Source organism: Thalassophryne amazonica, chromosome 3 (genome assembly GCF_902500255.1).
Source record: "Thalassophryne amazonica chromosome 3, fThaAma1.1, whole genome shotgun sequence".
Lineage (NCBI taxonomy): Eukaryota > Metazoa > Chordata > Actinopteri > Batrachoidiformes > Batrachoididae > Thalassophryne > Thalassophryne amazonica.
The window spans coordinates 49008308-49025294 of NC_047105.1; the positions used below are offsets into that span (position 1 = coordinate 49008308).

The 16987-nt window shown below is 38.7% G+C and overlaps 1 protein-coding gene across 2 annotated transcripts in view; it reads left to right on the forward strand.

The window, feature by feature from the left end:
* The first annotated feature begins 8773 nt into the window (after positions 1-8773).
* pparg (peroxisome proliferator-activated receptor gamma) overlaps positions 8774-16987 on the forward strand; it is a 108783-nt gene continuing 100569 nt past the window's right edge. The window contains exon 1 of one of the 2 annotated variants that reach the window (XM_034166206.1): positions 8774-8945. Coding sequence is in view for 1 of the 2 variants with exons in the window: in XM_034166205.1 (XP_034022096.1) it covers positions 9194-9245 (52 nt within the window). In the remaining variant the exon portion in view is untranslated. Of the gene's footprint in view, positions 8946-9070; positions 9246-16987 lie in introns of those variants that run through there. The other variant, XM_034166205.1, reaches the window with a different exon arrangement.

A 16987-nucleotide genomic window follows, 5' to 3' on the forward strand; every position in this document is an offset into this window, starting at 1 on the left:
CAACAGTAAAGTGTTATTTGACCTCATCCATTGTCCGTTCATTTGCGCCCCCTGTTGTGGGTCCGTGTACCTACACTTTCCCAACACACTCTACACCTTTATTTTTAGAAAATGTGCAAATGTTTAGAAATACATGTACAAATTGCAAAAAAAGACAAAGCTTGATATTTTATCCAGTAAACTTTTAAAGTTTAATTTACAGCCTGAGGCTGAAAGCTCTCTGCTAAGAGTGAAAACATTCATTCCAAGAAGGAATAGGCTGTATTCTGATAAGTATTATATCATAGTGATTGTGTATAAGTTTTATCAAAATTCATGTGGATTGACCCCCCCCCAGCCACCCCCTCTCAGCCACCAATGCCTGGCATGGGGAGAACGGGGAGAACCCATCTACATCTCTGAGCTGGCACCTTATCTGCAGGTCTAAATCATTGTTCCTGGGGACAGCATTATGAAGAGTTTACCCTGTATTTATTTTGAAGTTGATAAACATAACACAGTATTGGCCATTAGGTACAGAAAAATCTCAATTTAATATATAAATATATATAATATGTTATATATATATATATATATATATATATATATAAAACAAAGCTATTAAAGCTGAGAGATTTGTGCTGGAGTACAACTGCCACTGAGGTACATATGGTTCAACTGTATGTATCAGATTATTGTTAATATTGTTGTCTTAATATTAATTTTTTTTTTGTTTGAAAATAGTACCAGGTTGTAGCCCATGTCATGGTGGTTCAGAATATGTAACTTTGGGGAGTTCACCTTTTGTAGTTTTAGAGCCTATTCCGGACAGACAGAAAGACAAAAGTAGCCATTTATGTATATATATATATATATATATATATATATATATATATATATATATATATATATATATATATATATATATATATATATATATATGAGAGTAGAAGAAGAGCTCTTCTTCTATGGTGAATAAGAACAATTATAATTTTCATCCTGTATTATTTTTTCATTTATTCGAATGGTAAATCTATCTGTCTTATCTGCAATGTAAATGTGGCTTTACTGAAGAAAGGGAATTTGGAGCGCTATTTCAGACAATTCACAAGAAATACGATGCTAACTTCTAATGCTAACCCAGCTAAATCCCCTCTGTTCGCTCGAAAGGTCCAGGAATTGAAAAGTCGGCGAGAAGTACAATGCTTCATGGTTCATACGTAAATATGAAGAGTGATGAATGTAGCGAACAAAACTGCAGCGTTCTGTTCGGGCCAGGAGTCTGAGGATGCATTTATTCTGTTCTGTTGTTGCGTTCATGTACCGTTGGAAATTACACTCTGTTTGCTTGGATTTATTTATTTTTTTTAATGTGGGTGGGGGTTCTGCTTCACTGGGCTCAGGCACCTTATTTAGGCCAGAATTATTTTTTTGTGTGGATACAGTGAATTATTTTAACAAAAATAAAACAAAAATCACACTCCCGCCACAAGCAACTGCTGAGTCTTCTGCCTGAAATTAAAGAATTTCTGAAACATTCAAACCATGCTGAAAATGCACAGCTTTTGGATTTGAAAGCAAATTTAAAAGCATATTACATGTGTTGCAGGTTGCAACAATGAGACCTGCAGAACTTTCCACACATGGACACAGAACTTAAGCACCAGGACAAAGACCAGGCAGAGCCTAAAGAGTCCATGTTATGATGATCATGTGCAGAGCATCTTGTCAGAATTTGACAGGCGCTTCACTGACTTTGCATTCAAACAGCGTGTTGTCAGTTTTGTCTGTTGTCCATTTGGGTAAAATATAGATGTGGACTGTATTGTATATTGTTCAAAGTGGCATCACTCTTCGCTTTTCACTCATCACTCGTCTTGTCAACTTTAAAAGTAGATCTCGGTTCAAAAAAGGTTGGGCACCCCTGATATAAGTCATTGTCTGCATTTTCAGACACATCTGTTGTCTCGGTTCAGTTAGAATTTATCTGCTACCTGAACTTATTGGCAATGTGGTCATATTCATAGAGATGTTTGTTAGTCTTGTGGAAATAGGCTAGCTACGTGTGTGTGGCCATCAGATGGCAGTGTACACAACTACATATAAAAAAACAAAAAAACCCAGCAAAATTAGGCCAGTGATTGCCAAACTTTCACTCATCCAGAATTATTTGACTTGGAAATTGACAATGAAAATGTAGGGAATGTGTTTAAAAATGGTTGTAATTCCAGATGTTTAATGTGATCTATAGATCAGTCCAAAAGTATTTGGCCATTTGGTATTTCACTCATTTAAATTTGTTTACGCCATTTCACATACAAAAAATACACACACTAACCTTCAACCGCTTTGTCCAATTAAGGGTCGCGGGGGGCTGTCACCCATCCCAGCAGTCATAGAGCAAGAGGCGGGGTGTACCCTCGACAGGATGCCAGTCTGTCACATGGCCACATATAGAAAAACAAACACAGTCACACCCACACCTACGGACATGTGGGAGGAAGCCGGAGAACCCACACAAACACAGCGAGAACATGCAAACTCCACACAGAAAGGGAATTGAACCCACGACCTTCCCTCTGTGGGGCAACAGTGCTAACCACTAATCCACTTTGCTGCATAAAAAAATACAAAAATTACAAAAAAAAAAAAAAAAAAATCCTTCTTAAACTCAAACTGAAAGCAAATCTCTACAACTTGATTTAAATTAATTAAAAATATAAAAGCCAAGATGATGGGGTGCATAAGTCATGGGTCCCTTTTTTATGATACCTGTAAATTGTCAGTTTTATTGCCAGTTTTCTTCAGACAAGTTAGGGGATGGATACATGAACATTTCCAAGTCACTGAATATGTCTTGGAATCTATTTACATCAGTGATGAAGAAATGCAAACAGTATGGCACTCTGTGGTAAATCTGTGTGGAGTAGACAGTTCTCAATAACTGAGTGACTGTGCAAGAAGGAGAAGAGTGAGGAAAGCCACCAAGACACCCAGACAACCCAGAAGAAGTTATACAGGCTTCTGTGGCTGTGTTTGGAGAAATCGTGCATAGTGCATGTTTTACATTTTGTATCCCCAGTTATACAGCTTCATGATAAAGTGATATAAACATCAAATCTAGGCTTGCATCTCAGATGTACCTTCTGGCAAACTGTAGTTGAACTTTCAGGTCTTCTTTTTAAGAACATCCTCCTGATGCACCTCATCATCTTGGCTTTTAAATTTTTAATAAATTTACATCAATTTGTAGAGATTTGCTTTGAGTTTGGGTTTAATGAAGAAAATTTTAGAAATTCTAATTTTTTTGTAGTTTTTGTATTTGAAATGGGATAAATAAATTAAAATGTGTGAAATACCAAGTGGCCATGAATTAAATTAAATTGAAGCTGATTGTTTCATTTCAGCTGCAGTGTGATGGTGTTTTGGGGCAAAAGAACAAAAATGATGTCACTGTCCTACCTTCACACCCTATTTGAGGTAGCCTATCATCATGGGAACAGGAAATACCTGGGCCAGGTGTTCATAGAGACTACACAGCATATAAGAGCTCATCTCAGTCCCTAAATGATACTTTAAGCAACACATTCAGCATAAATTTCCTTTTGCCCTTGATAAATCATGCTGAGCGTGCAAACCTCAACTGCTTGCATGTTCCCTCCCATGGTTTTGCACAATCGGGTGGACAATTCCCAAATTACATATTCATGAAGGCAAATATACTAAATGCACAATACATATAATTTACACATTTGAAAGTTGCAATTAACAGTGTGCTCTGTTTGTAAATGTCTGTTTTTTTTGTGTGTGTGTGCGAGTGCGCTGGTGTTTGCACATTCTAACACAGACCTTTAATAAATCACAACTGAACATAAAGCTAATTGAATCTGCTTTCGTAATTGAAAGTCATAATTGATCTGCGTGGCTTTTCAAGCGTAGCATCTAATGACACGCATTGGCACGACTAATTGCACGGCAGTGCAAGGATCGAATTTGTGCAAGTGTCAAGGTCGCTTAACATGTTTGAGGACCCTCATCTTTGTGAAATTGAGGATCATATATATTAACCAAAGACAAGAGAGCATGAATCCACATCGGCAAATAGGCAAAAAATTGAAGGGGAACTAAAGTGTGACTGGCGACGGCATAATGCAATCTGCAACCTCGCCATCATACACACTGTAGCTTTAATTATTTAATCAACGAAGTGTCATTAGCAATGCTGAGAAACAGACTCCCACATTGAGTGAGAAAGGCAGTGGAAACATTTTGTTACTGTTCCATGGGACAGCTCATCCGTGCAGATCTGTGGGAACTTCTCTGTCAGGCACACAGCACCCACAAGGACATGAATGTGGGCGGCGAATTTATCAAAGCAAGCCTGTACTGGCCAAACCCTGGTTTGGTGCTCATCCCACATGCTGTGGCCGTACACAGGAGGTTAACCAAGCAGGAGGAGGTCTGTAGGCACGGGGTTGGGGGTTTCTTGTTTCTTAATATTATCATAATATACATATTTGAAGTTGAGGTGAAAATCAGGATGATGATGAGCACCATTATAGATTGCAGACTCCATAGGTGTTATTTTTGTTTGAACCCACACAGACCTGATCAATATCACACAACTTCCACATTTTCAGAAGGACTTTGTCATGACAATTAAGGCACAGAAACATGTTTTATGATAAATATATTCAGATTCCAGCGCTCCACTTAATCCACCCAAAGAAATACCGATGGGACTCAACTCTACAAACAATCTCAAATTATTTACTTTTGTTTGTGACAACCAAACTCTCAGGGGCAGCATTTTTTTAAAAATGTATTTATTTTATTTTTTTAGATCAACACACAAAAGTTCTCTGTGAGAAGGCATGTTCAGTGTGTGAAAGAGAGCTAGGGATTGTGTGCGGACATCTCTAAATAAGTGTACAACACAACAAATGAAATCAGGCTATCAAAGAGACGAGGCAGCACATTAGATTCTTCCTGAGCTGAATCAGCCTGATTTACTGCAGATAATACGAAACCCTTCAAACCAAATCAATGGGATTTAACAGTGCCACATCTCGAAAATCACAAGAATCTAACACTTGGAACTGCTTTAAGGAACAAAAATAAAACACTTGATATGAGAGATGGTGGGGTTTGATCTCCCTAATTCAGACTTGCTCCACCCCAAAACAGATAAAAACAGCAGTTTATGTGTCTGTCTTTCCTGTAATTGTAATTGTAACTATTACTATGTTTCTGTGTAGGCTCTCAGTCGTCCAGGTGGTTTCCATAGTAGAAAGGCTTGAATCTTCGACGGGACTGGGTTGCTTGACGCGAGGACGTTTCACTTCAAATCATGGGTATGTGGGTACCCACGATGGTACCTGGACAAAGTGCAGAAGTCCCAGAGAACAAAGAGACCAGATAGACAGGAGACAGAGACAAGAAGAAGAGGCGTGTCTCTCCCTTATTTAGCAGGAGAAGGGGGAAAAAAAGAGGATCTTCAGACAGCACAAAATCACAGTTTACTTTAAACCGGTTAACACCTTGAGACAGAAATTAGTTCACCATAAGGACAGGATCCCTAGTTACAAACAGAGCAATGTAGTGTATTCTATCAGATGTCAGGAAAACTGTAACGAACACTACATAGGTGAGACTAAGCAACCTTTACACAAAAGGCTATACTAGCACCGCAGAGAGGGCACCAGTGGACCTCAGTCTGCAGTTCATCTCCACCTTAAAGACACTAGCCACATGTTTGAAGACAAGGAAGTTAAAATCTTAGCCAGAGAGAACAAATGGTTTGAGAGGGGACAAGGAGGCATTCTATGTGAAACAGTTGAAACCCAGCCTTAACCGGGGAGGGGGTCTGAGACACGCTTTGTCCCCTGTTTACAATGGGGTACTCAGGTCAAAGCAGTTTCAGTCTTTTGTTCATGGTAATGAGTCATTCATGTCATCAGGAGAGTCGTCAAGGGAGCCATCAAGAGAGGCGCCTCTCCCATCATTAGGAGGGACAGCTGCCCTGTCATTAGGAGGGCGCTAACTAGAGCACAATAGGTGCTAATTAGAGCTATTGTTTAGTCACTAGCCTATAGCAGTCTGCCTCTCGGTAGGAGGGGTCTGGTTAGGTTTAAAACTCCAGCTTTCGTGGCTTCTGTTTATTCTTCTCTACAAGAGTCAAGACAGAAGTCAGACCACCAGAGCAAGAATTTTAGCTGAGGAAGCTTCTGCGATTTTAAGCGAAATGTCCTTGCATCAAGCAACCCAGTCCAGTTGAAGATTCAAGCTTCTCTACTATTACTATGTATATATTAAAAGCCAAGACGCCCCTGTGCATGTGCATGTGTATGCGTGCGTGTGTGCGTGTATGCATGTGTAGGGCTTCGATCACAGACAAACTGGGGTGAGTTGACATTTGCCGTTTGGTATGTTTATGTATTTTGGGTCAAGGATGAACGCTGCAAGAACAGAAAGTTGATAGGACTGATATTTTTGGAGAAATTAGGGATATTAACTAACAGCAGTGAACAATGGACATTGATAATTAATTCTGGACTAACACGCAATTCCTGCAGGGTGTGGTAAATCATCTCTGTTTTAAAAGCAAAGTGGCCTCTGTGTACATGTATGCATGCATGCGTGTGCACCTTTGATCATGGAGAAACTGGGGAGAGCTGACATTGCCGTTTGGTATGTTTATGTATTTTGGGTCAAGAATGAATGCTGCCAGAATGGAACATTGATAGGGCTAATATTTTTGGAGAAACTACAGATATTAACTAACACCAGTGAACAATGGATGTTGATAATTACATTCTGGACTCACACGCCATTCCAGTAGGGGGCGTTAAATCATGTGTATATTAAAAGCCACGTGGCCTCTGTGTAGTGTATGTGTGTGCATGTGTGGGTGTACCTTCAAACATGGACAAACTGAGGAGAGCTGTCATTTGCTGTTTGGTGTGCTTATGTATTTTGGGTCAAGGATGAACGCCACCAAAACAGAACGTTGAACAATGGATGTTGATAATTATATTCTGGAAACACACGGACTCCTAAATATTATAGAAACTTTGCATAATTTCTTGCAACCCTTGAAAAATGTCAGGTACCGATTTTATAAACACCACCCAATCTAGAGCCGTGAATCTCCAAACAACACGCTAGTTACAGTATATTTCCCATATTCATGCCTGGAAGATACTTGTAATACAGTTTTAGACACCCCTAAAGTGGACCATACCACTTCTTAAGTATATGGACCAATTAGTTAGTGGCACAAGCCAAAGGATATTGTAGTGGGTTAATATAATTAACAATCTAGCTGGTTAATACACTTTCTATATGTATTAATCATATAAAGTGATAGCTGTACATTCTTTCAAATTTCAAAAACCTGACAAAATTTAGTTTCTACTGAAATCTAAGCATTATAATTTAGGTTTGTTTTTGAAACACGTTGCAAAATTGCATCTTATTTTGATGACGCAGGCATATTACCTGGGGGGAATTCCATAACAAATATTTTATATTCCTTTTAGCACCCAGCCTTCAGAAGGAAACACGTGTGCACATGCATGAGGTTTTGAAATTTCCGGAAATGACTCGTGAACATGGGGAGGGGGCGGGTGCACGCTAGCATCCATAAAATGTCTTGTAAATCACTTCAGAGGGATTATCTGGTAGCAAAACAACACTTTTAGATTTAGAAGTGTGATAACCTTTACAGAGATAAGCTGTTTCGGACCATTTTCCGCAATCTTGGTTTGTTTTGTTTGAGCGAGCAGCCAGACGTCACCGTGCCTCTCTACTCTGATTGGCTGCCGGCGTGTGCTTCCTAGCATCCCTTGTGCAAGTTGGGGGAAGCCCCCAAGTGATCTATGATGCCACTATGGTCGCTATCAGACTGTTCACGGGCGTCTATTTGTTAGAATTTTTTTCTATTCAGGGGAACTATTTATCAAAAAAAAATTGACAGTGCAAATTTTGATCATATTGGTAATGGCATTTTATGAATCCCCTATTTAAAGACTAAGGAATAAAATTATAGCTGTGCCCAAGAAAATTCTTGTTATGACCTAAATCTTTCTGTACATCTTTAACTAGCATTAGCTAGGTAAATGAAACTTTTGCCTTGTCCAACATTACCCTACAATGGAATTTTTAAAAAAGTTATTAAAGTTATGGGTTTCTTAGCTATTGCTTGCATTTTGTTGTGATGCACTTATGCGCATTCCTGTCTATCACCAGCCCAGTCTCATGTTTTTGTTTTTTTTATCCTCCGGTCACGCAATGACTCAAATTTTCGTGATGGTTTTTTTTTTAACTCACTATAACTATCCCTACTCCTACCCCAACCCTAACCTTAACCTTTTCCTAACCATAACCCCCCCCCCCCCTTTGTGCTCCCATGATGAAAATTTTGCACTTTTTGTGATAATATGATGAACTAATAGTTTAATGTATATTTCGTGCTGCTGAATCACGACATGCCATGAGACTGGGTTGGCATCACTGCGCATACCCCACCGCCGCGCGAAAAGTAGAAGATAGGGCCCAGAGGCTTCTGTGGCTGTGATTGCAGAGTGTGGAGAAGAAGTTATAAAAATAAATAAATAAATTCTAAGGTCGAGTCTCCCAGGTGACTTCTGCCACATTGTACCTAACATTATATGTCTGTCTTTTAAAATCTCCACAAAACAGGCTTGACTTTCGCCTCCTCTGCACCATGAAAACTGATTTTTCAGGTTTTCATATCACAGCGGAGAAAGGATTGTGGAGTAATTTGATGCCTGTAGGGGAGGGAACAGAGGGAGCAAAGGGAGGCGGCAGGAGGTCAAACCTCCGCTGCAAAACGCACGTTTAGAGACGTCTGCCTTCGCTCCACGGCGGCAAGAAAAAGCCAAAACCAAACAGCCGAGAAGCTGAAGCCCGACAGTGGAACGTCTGCTGCTCCGCTCCGTCAGGTCAGTCTTTCAAAATCTGCTGAGTCACTGTTAGCGCCGCCGCCGTGACGTCAGCTGGCTGTTTTGGTATCTTGTCCTTCTCTCGGCGATTTGATGGAAGTTGTCCGGAAGGTTTAAAGCCGACGGCGGCGCTCAGGGTGCTGCTGGTGGGCGGTGACGGGGGGCGGGGCACGCTGTGGCCCCCGCACACGCTCACGCACACACGCGGCGGCTCCGTGCGGGGTCGCGGCAGTGTGTGAGTGTCTGACATGCAAACGCCAGGCAGGGATTCGAACCAGCAGCCTGACCACAGCTTCACAGGTGAGTATGTCGCGCTTCTGGTCAAACTTTTTTTTTTGGGGGGGGGGGGGGGGATTATCATCACAGAGTTGTGCGTTGTCCTGCGTGGAAAGTGACTCAGCACATCGTGGACACGCTGCAGGGACAACACTGATTGATTGATTGATTGATTGATTGATTGATTCTTCATGCTGAGCTTTGCTGCTATCACGAGTGGAAACATGTCATCACAAATATTCTTTAGTCCAATTTAGCCAAATTCAAAGCATATGCTTTAATTTTGTTTCCAGCTTTTCTTTTCGCTCTTCCAAAGGTCCTGACAGTCGTGTATTTTTTTTTTCTTTCAAAGCTTAAAAAGTCGGTATCCGTACACATTTTTGACCATTTTATTTTACATTTTTACTTTAAAAAGAAAAAAAAAATCCAATTTTGTCCACTTTGCAGAAAGGTACTGTGTTAATTTAAGAAAAAAAATCATGCAGAGGGCTGACATTTATTTATTGTTAATCTACACAGTGTTTGCTGTTATGTTGGTCACTTTCTCTGCATTTAATACAAAATTGTTGCATGTAATGCTCAGTACTGTTTCAGGTATCTTAGACGTTAGTATGTGATGTGTTCATCCTTTTACTTTACACCCCCCCCCCCCCCCCCAAAAAAAAAAAAAACCATTCTACATCTGGTATACTGTCAGGTACATGACAACACAAAAGCAGTTCCTAATGATCACTCAATAATAAAGCCTCAAATTCAACCCAATTTTTTTTATTTATATAAATTGCAGGAGTTCTCTCAATATATAAAATGTATTTGTTTAATTTTTAAGTAAAAAGTGGCTGTGCATTTTACTTATTTTATATTGATTTACAAATAAATACTAGATGTTTATGTTTTTGACTGTTTTATTGGCACCATGTTTTTTAATGCATCCTAACACAGTTTCATTGTTGAATTCACCTTAAATGATCGGGTTAAAAGGTTCTAAGACCTTTATGATGTTGAAAAGTGTAAGTGATCAGTTATGCAATACGCATTTTAAAGTCAGTAATACTAATGGTGATCAAAAACTGGCTTTAAATAAGGGGGAGATGCTATAAATACAGAATCAAGTTGTGATCTGTTACCATAAATAATGTGATACCCTGAAATCTAATCAAATTAGTGAGGGCCAAAATGTTACATCTTACAGTGTGGACTTTTTTTTTAAGCCCAAACCCCAAAATTGTTTAGCTACTACCCTTTCACCAAGTTTTGGGAAAGCCAGTGTATCATTATTATGGCCGTGGCTATTCGCACGGCAGCCGTGTCCATAACTCTCATTTGGCTGTTCGCACGACAAGATGCTGGTACGTATATTTGCATGACGAGACTCTGGTGGCAAAACTTGGAATTACTTTTATAAACAAACATACTGCATTCAAGATGTCATAACTCCTTGAATATTTTTTGATTTTGATGATTTTTTTAATTTGGCCGTGTCCATAACTCTCATTTCACTATTTGCACAGCAAGACTCTGGTGGAAAAACTTGGAACTACTTTTATAAACAAACATACTGCATTCAAGATGTCTTAACGCCTTTAATACTTTTCGATTTAGATGATTATTATTTTTTATTCGGCCGTGGACACGGCGGCTGTGCAAATAGCCACTTTCTATTATTATTATTATTATTATTATTATTACCAGGGACTGTGTGTGTTCCTCCAGGTAAAACTGGAGTTGTATCCAGAAGGGCATCCGACGTAAAACTTGTGCCAAGTATCAATGCGGATCTGGCTGTATCCACTGTGGCCACCCCAAACAAACGGGAGCAGCCGAAATGGCAACAACAACAACATTATTATTACTAATCATAACAAACGAGCACATACAGCTTCTGGCTAATGCTAATGAGCGTGAAGGAAAACCTAATTTTTAATCACATAATGGTTCAGGAGCTGAGATGTTACCGTCACAGTGATGCTCAATCTGCATTTAATTTCACTTAAACAGTTAAGATCTGTGTAATATACTGTATTTCGTTTCAAGGCAGCAGAATAACAAGACTGAGAATTATTTATTTTTAGGAGAAGTATATAAAAATGAATTGGGGGTTAATGTTGTTATAATTAATTGAAATTTATTTTGACATTTCTAGGGCTGCAAGTCACACGTGTTTTTATTGTTGATTAATCTGATCATTTGTATGATTAGTTTATTACTCATTTAGTGTATAAAATGTGAAGGGGGAAAAGTTTATTTTTAGGTGCACAATTCTGTTTCCCACAAGCCAATGAGAAATCTGCCTGTTTTCAACCTGAAAGCCAAAACGAAAGATATTCAATTTACAGCAGCATCAAAATGATCAAAATCAAGAATGTTGCAGTCAGAAAAAGCTTGAAGTCTTTACATAACAATTGAATGAAATGATTAAATTAATTTATATGATTTTACTTTTTATGATGGACTGTTTTCTTCTTATTTAAAACTTGAGCCATATTTCAAGTTTAACTTTTTTTTTTTTTTTTGGAGCTTTTTTTTTTTCATGCTCCTTTGTGTTCCAGCTTAACACAAACACGTATCAGGTTAAGTGTTTTAGTCAGACTGTCAGAGTTGGCAATCAGTGAGTTATTGCTTATCTGGTTATATAATTGTAAGATGGGTGTGTAAGTGTGTGTTATGTGGTTGAGAGAGATTTGGACTTTGTTCTGTTGTCATAAACTAGAGGAGTATTCTGAGGTAATGCACCATGTTGATTTTGTCTGCTGCACACACAATTATGCATTTGCAGAAAAAAATAAAAACAAAATATGCAGAGCTTTAGAAGCACAGTTTTTGTGTTGTCACTGCTACTTTGAAAAAAAGTTTTGTTTTTTTTCCATCAAAACCATTGTTGTCATCTAAACAGTCATAATTGCTGCAAACATTTAAGATCTCTTCCAGCTTAATGTCAGCACTACATAAATATTTGAGGAAGCATTTAAAAAAAATAAAATTATAGCTGGTTTGTGTGAGTGACTGATTCTGCATCAGCCCACAGTCAATGGCTCGCCTTTGGATGCCAACAACATCCTGATTTGTTTATTGTAATTCAGGTTTTCACATTGTTATTTGGAGAAAGGATATGTAGTCAAATAGTTGGAGCCTTGTTCTTAGTTAATTAGCTGTGGTCACAGTCACTCATTTGCAATATTTTTCTGGCTGCACCACTTAACATCAAACATAAATTCAGACGACGTGCAAACTGGCTCATAAAGTGAATCTTCTGTCATGATTTGCGATCCTGAAATGTACGTCGATTGATGACTCATGGCAGCTTTGTTTAAAGCTTGTGCGGGTTGCTTGAAGTAACTTTTACTTCAATAACGAGTCTTTCTGCATTGACAATGGAACGACACATGAAGTCTGTTTAGATGTAAAAATGCATCTAACCCAAAGCAGTTTATATATATATATATACACATACACACCTCTTTGGTCTAACCACAGTATAGGATGCAAGCTGTTTTATTTTATTTTGTAGTCAAAAAAACTAAAGAAGTGGAGTTGCATCTGGCGTAAACCTTGTGCCAATTTAACATGCAGTCCACATTGGACTTACTAAGAATGTTGTTTTATTATCTTTAATTTTAAAGTCATAGCTTCAACTCCAAATGGAACGTATCTGACCTCCTGGTTGCGGATCTAATTTTTGCAACTAAATTGTATGTTTATGTTGAAATAAAAGTTATAGTTAAATCTGTTACTGAGAAACATGACAGTTATTCCCTTGTTTATAATAATAATAGTAATAATATACAAATAATGAATATTTTTCCATTCTTTCAATGGCACGAATATTTCATGAGGTGAAAGATGGAACGTATCATTCAACGAGCCTCATTGAATGGTACGTTCTATTCTTTCCTGCTTCAGAGCGGACACGAAGTACACAAAAACATAACATGTCATTCGAGCGCAGAGCATAACGGCTTTCAGATCTCTAAAGTAAACTGGATAAATAGGTCTGAACCAAACCAATAAGAGCTTTGTTTAAGATTCACTATTGAGGGTGTACACGCACCCATGAATAATTAGGTAATTTATTTAGTCCGGTTGCCCAGTGCAATGGCTTATACTGAGATTTTTTTTTTTTTTTTTTTTTTTAAGCAGAAAGCCGATGCACACACCTCAAAAGCATTTTTAAAATTGGATTTTAAAAAAAGGCTTGAACTACCCTTTGCAAAAGCCAGAAAGCAAAGCTGTTCAAGAGAGATCAAATGAGCATGAAATATGCCCCTACCACCCCAAACACTCCAAGAATCATGCGGTGTTGTAAGGCACACCAAACCTCTAAAACCACACCTGCTCCCCAATACAAGTATCAGCTCTCCTCCAAATTACATTCAAATCCAGCCACCACTTTTTGAGATAGCCTGCCTTTAGGTGGACAGATAGATGCAACTTTGAAAACTCCTTTTAACATGAATCTCTGACCATAAATAAATGAGTTTATTGAACCAAAGAGTTCTCAGGTCCTCAAACCCAAACAAGGATCATTCTGTAAAGTAAGACCTGCCTTCAACATGTTACCATTTCAGGTAATATTGTGTTTAACACTAAATTATTTCAATGAAGTTTGGGGTTTATCTATGTATATTGCTTGTGTGTGTGTGTACAGACAAAACATTGTACATCTGTCTTGAAGTTTAATGGTATTTATTTGGCACCAGGCAGACATTTATATCAGGATTTGCCAAAACTGGTTCACGCATTTTTGAGAAAAATAGCGTATGAACAAAGATACAAACAAAAACAAACTCCTTGGCAGAGATGACAAGAATGATTTTCCTATCAGTCCACTTTAACTTGGACATTAACCAACACATGCCCAGTAATCTTTGTCCCAGTTTGTCTTTCGTAAGATGTGAAAGCAAACAGCAGCTCTTCTGGTCAGAACCTCTGGTTTCTCTGTGAACGTCAAACTGACTCTCAGTTTATGGGGCGTTCTTCAAAACATCAGTTGGTCAGCACAGATTTAGGATGATCTACGTTGTACGTAACCCACCCACTCATACTCTAAAATACCAAAGGTTCTTGAATGAATATAATTAGATTTGACTGCTTCCTCTTCAAGCTGGAAAATAAGGTCAAGCTTTGATCAGTTTTTGGGACAGTCCTCTTAACTAGTTAGTTTAAATAAATGGAAAAATAGCCATTAAAATTTCAACTGTAAAGGTGATGTCTTATTTCTTCTGACCAAAAGTCTAAAAGCCAGACTACAGACAAAAGCACTAAACTGTCTCAGTAGTGAAGGTGAAGAGGACAGACATCCCATAATAGACAGGCATTATGGTCACGTGACCTGGAGCACTGAGCCGCCCATCTTGGAAGGTTGAAACGCTGCAGTTCCTAAAGGAACAAATGCAACACATCAATAATTCATTTCATTATTTTACATGCAGGTTTTCATGTATTTTCCGTAAATGTGTCAGACATAATTTTGACATTAATGATATTCCGGTTAATTTCTTTCTTATGACCATATTATTTGGCAGTGGTTATGTTGGCATTGTTCGTGACATTTACTCTATTGTTTTTTCTTTTTTAGCCTTTCTGGGATATTAATACATAAATGAAGAAATCCATGCACTTTTCCTGGCACGTGTAGTTCCAGTAACCTCTCTGAACGAGATTCACGTCATGTGTTTTTCGCTATTATCTGGCTGAACAGTGGCTAACGGGCACTCACTCCCATTTTTTCCTCTCTCCTTCGAGAAACAGGGCATGACCCTTCCTATGTTACACCTCTCCCTCTTCCTAGCATGTTGGCGTCCTTTGACTCCCTCATTCTGTCCAAACTCGATTTGAGCTATAAATCTTAATGGCTAAACAACAACGTCACCATAGCTGTCTTCCTCTCTTCTTCTCTTTCTCCATCCTTTGTTTTTAAAAAAACATAATCAGATTGCATTGCAACACCTCTGAGCTGAAAGATCTCAGTGCAAAAGCTGGCACATGTGTTGGTGTGAATACACACTTCTTCCCCTTATCCAGTGAGGAAGCTCTTAAGGCTCCAGGGAGTCATCAATAGCTCATATCTATTTAAAGAAATGGTGGAAAGTTCATGCCAGATTCTTGTGAAAACTACAGATTCCCAGAAAGCAGCGTAGGCAAAATACTGGTAGCAAAAGATGTTATGATCTACCCCCCCCCCCCCCCCCCCCAAAAAAAAAAAAAAACTGTGTATTTGTGTGATTGCTAATGTGGTTGTGAGACAGACTGCAATGTAATAAGCCTTTTAGCTGGATTATATATGTGCCTGTAGTTCTCAAACATCATGCTCACCTTATAAAACAAATTAAAAATGAAAAAAAAATCTAAAATTAGTCAAATTTTGTCATTCTGCTTACTATGACACAAAGTGTCTCTCTCAGTGTTAGTTTTAGTTTATCTGTAGATACGTTGTAAATCAAGAGTTAATATGCCAGTGTGCATGAAAAAGTTCCTAATTGTTACTGGAGGCCAAAGTATGGCCACCGGGTATTGTGAAGGCCTTGCATCCATCCATCCATCCATCTGTGCTCAGCATAAGTCCAGTCCTATTACTGCCAGAGTCTTCAAATTTACAGGGAACATTCTTGAGACACAGACCTTGGACAAGTTCAAAGATGGCCAATCTTGATCTATTTTAAGAGGTCAAAAGGTCACATTCTGTTTCCTAATTTTATACTCATAAGGCCGAGGGTATTTTAGCATTGTGTTATATCTTTTAAATTTATTTTAATTTTTAAATTTTAATTTAGCCTTTATTTAACCAGGTTAGTCCCATTGAGATCGCTATGTCTTTTGCAAGGGAGGCCTGGACAGTTTAAAGTTTCCAATCTACCTAACCTGCATGTTTTTGGCTGTGGGAGGAAACCCTGGAGCACCTGGAGGATTCCCACGTAAACACGGGGAGAACATGCAAACTCCACACAGAAAAGCCACATGGGGGGAACTGAACCCATGACCTTTTTGCTATGAGGCAACAGTGCTAACCACTAAGCCACCATGTTGCTGTTTTACAGGAAGACACTTCAAACAGCTCCGACTCAGTGGGGTGGCCATCTGCTATGGCCATTCTATCAAGGCAGAACATCAAGAACAGAACATGCAATAACTTATAATAGGAAGGTTGCAACCGAGACAGCCAAATGTGACGCATTATGTGCAAAGACAGAATGACATAATTGAATACTTAACAAGAAGATGTAGATCACAGTCGCAGAGGACAGAGAGTGTGAGTTTTTGTATATGTTGATGCAGAATTGCAGTAATTCAGAAAGGAGATATCCAGATGTTCACTCTGCAACACATGGGAGCATTTGTCTGTTTTGGTAACGGTTAAGGTTATGGTTAGGGGTAGGGTTAGCATGTCCCCGCGTGTTATACAGTGATGCAGTGTCACAATGGATGCCCAACTCATCATAGATGTTTGGTCAAAATGAGCCATTCACATGAAAATGTAACAACTTGCGTGTGAGACTGGGTCACCCCAAGATGTCCCGGAACATCTCAAAGTGACTTCCTCAATTCTAAAGAATTTCTGCATAGTCTGTGTAATGGTGATGATTTACAAGTAATTGGATGGAGGCCGTTTTAGCTGTGGAGAACATCAGAGTCAGCAAAAATGGCTTGAATAATTAGTGGCAGTCCAGAGTGGCAACTCTACCTCAGTCATGCAGACAACCTGGTGGGCTCAATATAAAATATTGTTTAGATTTTTATTCAAATAACATTATCCCAAAGTTAAAGAACAT